Raw genomic sequence first — 12048 nt, forward strand, 5'->3', positions numbered from 1 at the left:
GCTTGTCTAAAGGATTTTGTGATACCACTTTCAGATCTCTGTACTGTATGTGACATTTAGTCAATAGTACCACAAAATAAAATACAACACGAATAATATTTTTGCAAACACTCATGTATCATGCATTGTTCACGCACACACTGTATTTGTCACGCAGAAAAACTGACTATTCATCATATATTTAATAAGCCGCAGCGTCCAAAATGTATCAGTCCGCACTGCTGTCTCTATGGAATCAAGCGCGTCTCCCCTGGAGTTCTTAGTCGAGCCTGACACTTATCAGCCAATCAAAAATAGAAGCTACACAATAGCCAATCAGAAAATAGCACTATTGTATCAGGGTAAGATTTAACGCAACAACCAATGAAAAAAAGCAAATCCTAGAATTGTTCAGCATCGTCCTCGTTCACCCACAGAGAAAAGCACTGGAGCTGTGAGCATCACTTTGAGCACAGAGTAAGTCATGATCTCTTGTTGTAATGTTACAACTAATTCACAACTTGTTTGACACAAACAATGACATTGTGACTGCTGTTAGAGACGTTTCCCAGATAATCAGCATCGGTTCTTCATGAGTGTCTGTAACTTAGCCAACAGTTTTACAGCCTGTTCACTGACAACGCCTGCTCAGGACATGTAGTCTAGGCCAGTGGTTCTCAATCTGGGGGCCCTGAGATGGTGCCAGGGGGCCCCGGTTCACTGACAACACCTGCTCAGAACAAGTAGTCTAGACCAGTGGTTCTCAAACTGGGGGCCCTGAGAGGGCCCTGGTTTTATGACATTTTGTAAAATAATGAAATCATCATAAAGTCTGTGTAATTAAATCTCAGAAAAATCAGGCTACTAACCAACAGCACTACACTTTATAATTTAATATGTTTTGTTTAATTCAAATATTAAGTTTTGGAATGTTTTATGTCATAAATGTTCTTTTGGGACATTTTGTCACATCTCTCTCCAAATAGGCTTAATAATTTTATTAGCACTAAATAAATTAAAGTGTATTGAATGGCAATGTTATAGGTCACTTTTAAAATCATGTCATATTTGATATCCTGGCCATGGATACATTAATCATTACATTTGTCTTTCAAAGATGTCAAGTAAAAGGAAACTAAGCATTCTCTCATTCGCCGTGGGAGGAAAGCCCTTTAAAAACCCCGCAAAGATTGCAGTCTTGATTTTAGTGAGTAAATTTAGAAAGTATATTCGATGGTCAGTTTGAACAAAACCTCAACACAAAACAGCTTGTCTCTGGACGGGACATTGTCCTCAATCATGACCCTAAAAATGGCTGGGCTTGAGCTGAACTGTTTTATATGGGAGCAACATTACAAACGATAAAGGAGTCCAAAAAGGCAACAGACACTTACAATAAACACCACCAGTCATTCTCTGTCTCTCTCTCTCTCTCTCTCTCTCTCTCTCTCTCTCTCTCTCTCTCTCTCTCTCTCACACACACACACACACACACACACACACACACACACACACACACACACACACACACACACACACACAAATAAATTGAAATTGAATAAATACTTTGTATTTGGTTTCAGTGTAAATTGTGTTCAGTGATCTTTGGGTGGGTTGGTTGGAGATGTTAAAACTTGAGAGCCCTGAAAAAAGGTCCAGGTACAATGGATACCAACTCAAATCAATACATACGACAATTCGAGACCAGACTTGAGTCATCCAGCACTTTTATGACCACATCCTCGAATAACATTGTCCCTGATCCACGCTGCTCACAATGAGGAATCCTGGAGTTGACTCCGAATCTGATTCGAGTGATTAGGAATCAGTTGAGTCGATTAGGCACAGCAATTCATGAAAAGACAGGAAACGAGATAGAACAAAATAAACAGTTCACTATTAATTACATTTAATACATTTCTAACTGTTATGTTCTCGCTGTTATGGATGACCAAACTATCTTATCACCTATTTTCACCATTGTTTGTGTAAATAATGAGCACAACTTCTCGAGACTGGTAATAATTCTGTATAGCGTCACTATGTGGAATCGATTCTGAAGCTTCAGAGTCGACTCTCGAATCCGAAAATGGCTGGAGTCGACATAATGTCTTTTTTTTAAATATATATAATTAATCTCAGTTCTTTTTCATTCTTTTTTGTCGTTAAAACATGTGATTTCTCTTCACGATGCTTTATCGAAAACGAAATAGGAAAAAAAAGTAATAAACTGATTTACATTATGAATTCAAGCAAGATTTTTTTGTGATCTAGCGCCCTCTAGTGGAAAAACAAATAAAGGTCCTGCTTTTAACACGTTAGTGTGATTATTTATATATTACCTACTTCTACAAGCGTGTGTGTGTGTGTGTGTGTGTGTGTGTGTGTGTGTGTGTGTGTGTGTGTGTGTGTGTGTGTGTGTGAATGTACAAATACACATTTTCTCAGAAAACTCTTCTCTAAATTTCAACACGTTCTTAATTTGCCCATCAATTTTTGGAACCTTTTATCTTTTGTACCTTTAATATGCATCACAAAAAGTGTATCATTATACAGTATATACATTTTAAAATATAGTTTATAGCAAAGTTAATAAAACAGCATTTCAAATCATTTTTCAGATTTTGAATACAAGTATAATAAAGTAAATGTTAATTAAGGAGTTGTGTAGACGTTTAAAATGCCTTTAAATTGTTTCCTCTTTGTTTTGTGTGACTGCAGGAGTCTGGCAGCACTAAACAAACACAAGATTGAACATAATACAGATGTGCTTTGGATATGACTTTTTTGGAGGTGTCGTGCTTTATGACCTTGATTTATACAACAGGTAAAAAGGTTGACAGACAATTTACTTACCTGGATTTTAATCAAAGAATCAGCGGATTGACATTTAAAAACCAATAACATTTTATACTCCATATCTCATTCATGGTTCATTAATCTTCATCCAGCTTACATTAAAAAATTTAAATAAAAATATACACACTTTAGGTGATGTAAAATGCACACAAATTCAGATTTAAAAAAAAGGATCATGGTTCAACATGTAAAAGTACACGGAATTGCATAAAGTGCAAATACACAACAGTGTGAGATAAGATAAGATAAAATAAGATATATGTTTATTCACAATGGGGAAATTTCTCTGTTACAGCAGCAAAATATATAAAAAGAATAGAGACATAATATAATATACAATAAATACAAAACAAAATATACAAAAAGAGTAGTGGTTACAATGAAAGACATATTGCACAGAGGTAAAATTGCACGTTTTTCAAAATTTCTGTTGTTGCACATATGATGAGAACAGAACAATAAACACACAGAATAAAAGAAATACACAGGGCAATACAGTGATGTACAGGAAAGCTAAAGATCCTGGAGACTTGGATTAAATTGGTTAGGTCTCTACATTTTCTCATAATGTAAATAATCAGCACGATGATGTTGATCCCTACAGAGATGAACAATCCTGGCAGTACAAACCAACCTGAATCTGGAGCGCTGTTGGTGGTTGTGAATTGTTGTAGCTCTGAATAAAAATATAATAATTTGATTATTTATTAGGACACTTTCAAAGCTGTAGACAGAAACTGTAGAACTTCAACACTAAGAGACATTCTTGTGTTGTTCGGATGTTAACACGCTACCAGACATGCATGGAGACTGACCACAGTAGCTACATCATTATAAAAACCGTACCAAATGGGACTGAATTTACAAATAAACACTACTTCAGTAAAGTTGTCCTCATATTCACAGATTCAAGTTTCCCGAGTCAGTAGCTCCTGAACTAAAGGGTGTTACTACACAAATAACACCTCTTTTTTATATCGTAGTGATGTAGAGAGGCAGCTACAACCAAATTTTCCTCAAAATCATCTTTCCTTCGCGGTGGACAAAATACACACAACACAAGTCTCTATGTGCAGATGACTGAGAAACAGATCCCAAGGGACCATCTACAAAGTGCAAAACCCGAAAAGCGAATGCTATAAAAACAGTTAATAACTTCACTGTAATACACTGTACTGTCACCAAACTCAGATCACACATCACTGATTTCCTGATAGTTATACCCATGGGCGTAAATTTCATTTAACAGTAAGGGGGGGGGGGGGGGGGAATAAATATAAAATTTCTCATGAGCAATTTTTGAAGGGGGACACAAATAATACTCTAATTGTACTTATAAAGATTATTATTGTAGCATGGAGACGCGTCATTATGGGTATTTTCAAAGTTTTTATTCAAAGAAAGTAAAACATAAAAATAATCACAACAATAAAAACAAGGAATTAAAAAAGGTTTTACATTTTCTTTAAAATTAATCAAGACACTTAATAACCATAGAAATTGATTATACAAAAAAATACAGTGAGGTCAGTTCGGACGCAGCACGGTGCTCATTTAGTAAATATGCTAAACAGCTAAACAATATGCTAATTGTGGCCATTAATGTTAAGTTAACATTATGCCAAGTCGTCCCAAATAAAACAATGCATGGGAAACGGCTTTGGCGTGTTAGTTACAGTGCACTGTACAACAAGCAAGTAAACAAGCTAACGTTAACTAAGTAATATTGTAATCGCTAATATAGCAGATTCATGGAAAATTACATCCGTAATCAGCATTTTGGCGCAACTAAATTATGAATGAGTCTGCATCAACTACATTAAAGAGAATCACTTTATTTAAAGTGCATAAAATCCCCGACTTAATGGAGTTAACTGAGCCGCAGCCACACACCTGACTCCTGTGTACAGAGTAGGTGAAATGACCTGGGAAAACATATATAAAATAATAAACATTATTTTTTATAATATAAAAAAAATCAATAACTTGACTATTATGGAAATTATAATCAATAACGTTACTGTAGTACACTGTACTGCCACAAAACTCAGATCACACATCAATGATGTCCTGATAGAGTAGTTATAATACAACACTTATTTGGAGGGAAATGTTTTTTTGTTGATTTTTTAATGATTCTTTTTATAATAATGAAAAATCAATAACTTTACTGTAATATACACTGTATATTATATGATATAATATACTGTATACTGTGTATTACAGTAAAGTTATTGAATATAATTTCCATAGTAGTCAAGTTATTGATTTTTTTATATTATAAAAAAAAAATCATAGAAAATAAACAAAGAAACATTTCTCCCAAATAAGTGTTAGGACATAAGTGATGTGTGATCTGAGTTTGGTGACAGCACAGTGTATTACAGTGAAGTTATTGACTGCTTTTTATATTCACTTTTCGGGTTTTGCACTTTGCAGGCGGCCTCTTGGGATCTGTCTCTTAGGAGACATATGTATTTTGTCCAACGCGGAGGAAAGCTGATATTGAGGAAAATTGGGTTGCATCTGCATTGTAGCTGCCTCTCTACATTACTACGATAAAAAAGAGGTGTTATTTGTGTAACAAGAGCATTTAGCTCAGGAGTTATTGACTCGGGAAACTTGAATCTGTGAATATGCGGCCAACTTTACTTAAGTAAACTCTACACTACAATGTTCACTCAGCTCACAGGAACTTAACAAAACCTTTAACTTTCAGTTCACGAGGTCTGTAAGTATAATTAGAATAAGAGATCTATTTACCTTCTACCTTCAGTAACACAGCTCGTGGTTCTCCGTCCTGAGATTCATCGTGGATGAGACATTGATATAATCCTGTATCAGACAGGTGAACTGGACAGATGTGAAGAGAGAGATCACCGTGTAGAAAGCCTTCTACTGACATTGTGAATCTGTTTTGTGTAGTCATCCATCTGTTTGCAGGAGTGTACAGCAGGACCTTGTGTCCATCTTTCTTCCACTTTACATCTTTAACGACTTGTCGAGTGTCTCCGTAACACGGGAGAGTGACGTTCTTCCCCTCGAAAGCCTTTACAACTGTCGCAACTTCCGGATAAACAAAAACAAATCACGTTATTACATTTTAGCATTTAATGTGGCTGATCAGACTTGTTAAGAATGACAGAATGTTCTGCTGATGACAGCAAGAGAACTTACTGATAACTTTCAGCTCTACTTCAGTCACTGATTTTTCATTACAGCTGCACATGTAATAGCCTGCATCAGTGTAGGCTACTGAACTGATCATCAGGGAGAAATCTCCTCTGCTTGTATCTTCTGGTAGTGTAAACCTTTTGTTAAAATTCTCTTGTTTTAAACACATCCAGCTCTGAACAATGACAACATTGTCAGGAATGAAGCGGATCCACTGAACTACTGGACAATTTCCTGAGCAGTTACACGGGAGGGTCAGGGCTTCATTCACCATCGATTCTATGACGATGAAGGCTTGAAACTGCTGCATCAGCAGGTAAACTAACAGATCAGAAGGTAAAGATCAGAAAAGATATTTTGAATATTTGACACACCATAAATCCATAAGTTAAAGCTGTTTCTTTTGGAGAAACATCTGTTTCTTCAGAGACACATACACACTGCTGATTATGAGATACTTTGAACTTTATTCCATCGGTCCCTTGTGTGTAATGAAAATAAACCTGAAACTAAAATATATGTCAGTAAACAGAGCAGTTCTACTGTGGACGTGGACTATTGGATTAGACTTTAGATTTAGATGTGAACATAAAGATATTACAGTGTGATTACTGGACCAACATGACTTATGTATTTTTTAAATGATATTTAACTTTAAATTATTTTAACACTTTTTTTAACTACTTACCTTTTTCTTTATTTTATTTATTTCATAAAGGCAAACAAAACAACACCACACACATAAACCTCTAAATTGAGCAGGTGTTGTAGTCACTTAGACAGAAGCTTAAATGTCTTTAATAGGTTTAATGAGAACCCCGACAGAACCCCATCCAATCCAGCATGTCTTTACTCTTGTCTTATATTCTTAATCTCTCTTGTCCAAAACGCCACCATACAATATTCTGGATCCCACTAGAGGTTCCATGGTAAAACACAACTAGGGTAAACACAACATCATGTCAAGAAATGTTTAATCTGTCATCAGTGTTTAATACAGAACTATAAACAGTAACACTTACTCATCACAATGATGCAAGGAATTAAAAGCCACTTCATGGTGTTTCAGAAAGTCCTATAAGAGTTACCTACAAGAGCAGCATGAGGTAAAGAAAAGGAAACTTTATAGCTGATACACACACACACACACACACACACACACACACACACACACACACACACACACACACACACACACACACACACACACACACACACACACATATCTTATAGCTGATCTATGAGTTAACTGAGTGCATCTTAAAAGACTTAAATAAAGATGAAATAATCATCACACATAAAGATATATTATCTGACACCACATTGACTTTACAGCTGTAAAGTGACTGTGTTTGTTTATACTTAAGTGTTACTACAATTTAACAACACAAACAGTAAAAGATAAAAAAAAAAAATTACTGATTCACAATGAAAGTTTCTTTTTGTGTGCATCACAAAGCAGGTAAGAGCTTTACCTTTAGATCACAGGTTCATATTAGACTTCTGTACGAACAGGAACTACTCCTAATAAATCATTTTTGCAGTTGTTCAGTGTGATGAACTTAAGGACTTCCTTTTATGGCTGTGTAGGCGTTTGTTACCCAAACCAGTTGTATCAGTCTGTGATGGACATTTTTGGAACCTTAGTGTGACTAAACAGTTGTGTTAGTCTAAACAGCATATTACAGCACACCAACTTCACTTCCTGCCAATGAGGAGGTCAAAGCATTCTTAAAGTCTCCTCTCACTCAGTCTATAGACAGCGTGACAGTACCACTTCCCTTCTTCTGGACAACAAACCCTCAGCAAATTGAGGAACAGCTTTTTCACTTAGAGCTGTCACCTTACTGAACACTGCTTCATACCCCCCGACCCCTGTATATTATATCAGTATAATAGATAACACCTTGTACATTATGTCTATAGCACAGAACCTGTATATCTTGTCTATAACATATTCATCTGTATATTATACTATTTTTACTGTAAATACTGTACATCTTGAACTTGCTTCTTATTGCACTTCTGGTTAGTTGCCAAACTACATTCCGTTGGCTTTTACTTGTACATGTGTAATGACAATAAAGTTGAATCTAATCTAATCCAATGTAATCTAATCCAATCTAATCTATATTAATAATGCAAACAGAATTTGTGTAATCTAGTGGAAGTAGTCAAGTACATAAATAGTACAAAGAATAATTTTAACAAATAAAAAGCCCTGCACATTAGTGTGATTAAAATATTCATTCAAATTATTTAAATTTAATATAAATAACATCACCAGGAGAGTACAGAATCATTTGAACCCTTAAAGAACAAAAGCAAATATGATCCTATAGCACAAATACTAATGTTCTCTACATTTCAACATAATCTGAATTTGTTTATCAAGTTTTGGCCTAGACGTAGGACACAATTTATCGTCACTACGCTGGAACTCTCTTTTGTATCTTTAATATACATCACACAAGCGTGTTGGTTATACAGTACTGTATATACTGTACATTTTAAAATATGGTTTAAAGTAAAAAATAAAAACACTAGTGTGTGTTTTACACAATATGCTGTTTAATAGAACAGAGATACTCTGGTGACATTTCTTACAACTAATAAGAAAATGAAATGCTGCTCCTCCACTTCCAGATTATACACTGGTTATACAGTAGAATAGAGCTGTAATGTAGGACCTCTGAAAGACCTTCCGACCCTCTTCAGGTGGCTCCAGCATTTCAAAACCTTTTTCAGAAGAAGTTGAATACAAGTAAACTAAAGAAATGTTAATTAAGTCATTGGCCACGTTCACACTGCAAGTCTTAATGCTCAATTCGGATATTTTGCTCAGATCTGATTTTTTTTGTTTGGCTGTTCACATTACCTTTTAAAATGTGGCCTATATCAGATACCAGTGTGAACTGTTTGCGGTTTCGAACTGACAAATGAACAATAACAATGACGTATGTTATTGTTGAGGAAGTATGAGGAAGTATTGTATCATCTGGTGCAAGCAAACATATCATGTAATGCTATAATGTGAAAGTGACATACGGCTAAGTACGGTGACCCATACTCAAAATTCGTTCTCTGCATTTGACCCATCCAAAGTGCACACACACACACACAGCAGTGAACACACACACACAGCAGTGAACACACACACACACAGCAGTGAACACACACCCGAAGCAGTGGGCAGCCATGTTTTATGCTGTGGTGCCTGGGGAGCAGTTTGGGGGTTCAGTGCCTTGCTCAAGGGCACCTCAGTCGTTTACGAGTCGTTTAGGATTACGAGTCGTTTAGGATTACGAGTCAGACTCTCTAACCTTTAGGCCACGACTTGCCCAAATGTGATGTAATGTATTCAATGCAAACATTATGAGCTGGTTCATGTAACCCCTTTATATAACACTCTTAACACACACACACATTACCAGTCACGTTTGTGTCACGTTTTTTTCACAAAAATTTTTTTTTTGCGCTGAACCACGTGTGTAATCTGACCAATAGGCGTTGGGACGTGACGTCATCAGGCGGGTGAACTCGCGTAAACAGGAAGCTACAAATGGCTGCGAGATGGACAAGACGCTAGCTTCTGCTCGTTCAGGTAAGCGCTGTTTTTCTGATCGAGTGATGGCTAGCAGACAGAATTTCCCTAAGTGTGTTTTTCCGTGTCCCCGTTTCATTACCCGGAAGGATTTGCATGATTGGTGTGTTGTTTGCTTGGGAGTGGATCATGCACAATCGGCTCTCGAGGGAGTCAGTTGCTCGCATTGTAGTCACATGGCTATGCGCACACTTTGTTTTTGGAGAGCGCTCTACGAGAAAAGCTCTCTCCTTCGCCGGTCCCGCTCTTGCTGAGACATAGTGGCACCGGCGCTCGTGGGGCTCACAGGCCTATATAGCAGCGGGATTGGATGCAGATGAGTCCTCTCCAGCCCTGTCTGCTGAATCGAGCTCCTGCTCCCTCGGAGAAGCAGGCCGGATGGCTGCTTCTTCTCCCGGCGCGAGCAGCACAGCATTACATGCCATTTTTTTTCCCGATCTGCACACCGAGGTGTCCAGATCCTGGGAAACCCCGTATTCGGCACGCACTTCTCCTCGTCACTCCTCGCTCTTCGTGAATGTGGTTGGGGCTAAGGCGTGCGGCTATGAGGCGATGCTGCGTGTGGAAGAGATGCTAGCTAGCTATCTCTCCCCTAGCGTAGCATCATCGCTAAAGGCCCCGGTGTTCCCTACTAAGCCGCTACGTGCTACATCGGCCTTAATAGGGATGGCTTACGTGGCAGCAGGCCAGGCAGAGGATTGCCTCCACATCATGGGTCTGTTGCAGGCATACCAGGCTGACCTGCTATGTGATTTGGATGAGACCAGGACCGCTCCGGGACCACTGATATTAAGGAGTGGCGTTGCACTGCCGACTTAACCCTTCGGGTCACAAAACACACGGCTGGGCCGTTGGTCGGTCCATGGCGGCCCTGGTGGCCACAGAAAGGCTTCTGTGGCTTACCGATGGCTCCTCCTGGACTGTTTGGCGATGCTGTGATGGTGGTCGTGAACAAGTTCCAGAAGTCTAAAAAGCAGTCGGCTGCGTTTCAGCACTACCTCCCTCAGCGATCTCATGGGGCTGTTCGGCGGCAGCCCCAGCCTGGTCCTTCCGGACACCGTGAAGCCCAGAAACAGAGTGTGGCCACCCGATGTCCACAGGCGGAGCCTAAGGGCCCAAGGCGATGCCAGGCCATTGGTTCTGCCACAGGATGTACTTCAGAGCACAGCCCCCCTCCAGCGGGCACCTCCCTCCACTTCTGCCCAAACTCTGGGTACGGATGGAAGAGGCCCGCTTCCCTCCAGTGGTTTGCTTCCCACCTTTCCACCCGAAGGTTCGTTGTGGAGGGGGAGGGTCCGCCGCCTCTTGTGAGGCACCATCAGCTGAAGGGCTCTGCCCCAGCTGCTCTGAGTGGATCAGAGGCCAGCCCCTAGGGGTTTGTTCCCCTGAGGAACTTTCTGACAGCTTGGGAGGAGCTGCCAGGAGTCTCCCGGTGGGTCCTGCAGACCAAAGAGGATGGCTACACAGTTCAGTTTGCGTCCTCTCCTCCCCATTTCAACGGGATGTGTCCCAACCTGGTGGGACCCGAGCAGGCTCTGGTCCTGGAACGAGAAGTGCGCACACTCCTGAGGAAAGGAACCATCGAGGTGGTTCCCCCCCTCGGTTTGAGAGTCAGGCTTCTACAGCCCGTACTTCGTCGTTCCGAATGAGACGCGGGTTGCATCCCATTCTAGTCAGATCAGGTCCGGGAACTGGTTCGTCACAATAGATCTAGAAGACGCATACTTTCACGTTTCCATCCTCCCTGCACACAGAAGGTTCCTGAGGTTTGCTTTCGGGGGCAAAGCTTACCAATATCGGGTCCTCCCATTCGACCTAGCACTCTCACCCTGCACCTTCACGAAATGCGTCGACACAGCACTGACCCCGCTGCGGCTCTAGGGCATCCGCATTTTAAATTACATCAACGATTGGTTGATTCTGGCTCATTCGGAGCGCCAGGCGATTCGGCATCGAGATGTCGTCCTCGTCTGTATGAAGGTGCTTGGGTTTCGACTAAACGCCAGCAAAAGCACGCTTTCTCCACCACAGAGAACCACCTTTTTGGGCGTGGTATGGGGCTCGAAGTCATCCTCCCCTTTGTCAGGAGAGTGTGGGAAGGCCAGCCACTCACTGTGAAGCAGTTCCAGAGGCTGCTGGATCTCATGGCAGTGGCGTCCAGCGTGATTCCGCTCGGCCTCCTGCACGAGGCCTCTCCAGTGGTGGCTCCGGGGCAGAGGGTTTTCTCTCAGGAGCAACCCATATCATACCATCAAGGTCTCGCGGCGTGCCCTTCGAGCCTTGGATGTTTGGAAAGACAGAACGTTTCTGTCCCGAGTCCTCGTGTTGGGGAATCAATGTCGTCGCATGACGCTTCCCTCACAGGGTGGGGAGCAGTCATGAGTGGCCACTCCGCCCAGGGTCTGTGGAGCGGCCCACATCTCTCGTGGCAC

At 40.3% G+C, this 12048-nt stretch overlaps 1 protein-coding gene across 2 annotated transcripts in view; it reads right to left on the reverse strand.

Moving 5' to 3' along the window:
- Positions 1 to 3111: 3111 nt before the first annotated feature.
- The window catches only part of LOC125145319 (CD226 antigen-like), a 19270-nt gene continuing 10333 nt past the window's right edge, over positions 3112 to 12048 (reverse strand). Inside the window, exons 1-5 of one of the 2 annotated variants that reach the window (XM_047817266.1) lie at positions 7432 to 7500; positions 7035 to 7100; positions 6016 to 6333; positions 5602 to 5904; positions 3112 to 3514 (exon numbers count right to left, since the gene is read on the reverse strand). In XM_047817266.1, coding sequence (XP_047673222.1) covers positions 3213 to 3514; positions 5602 to 5904; positions 6016 to 6333; positions 7035 to 7071 — 960 coding nt within the window. In that variant the 5' untranslated portion in view covers positions 7072 to 7100; positions 7432 to 7500 and the 3' untranslated portion in view covers positions 3112 to 3212. Of the gene's footprint in view, positions 3515 to 5601; positions 5905 to 6015; positions 6334 to 7034; positions 7101 to 7431; positions 7501 to 12048 lie in introns of those variants that run through there. The other variant, XM_047817265.1, reaches the window with a different exon arrangement.

The sequence above is a fragment of the Tachysurus fulvidraco genome, chromosome 8, assembly GCF_022655615.1.
Source record: "Tachysurus fulvidraco isolate hzauxx_2018 chromosome 8, HZAU_PFXX_2.0, whole genome shotgun sequence".
In the NCBI taxonomy this organism is placed as follows: Eukaryota; Metazoa; Chordata; class Actinopteri; order Siluriformes; family Bagridae; genus Tachysurus; species Tachysurus fulvidraco.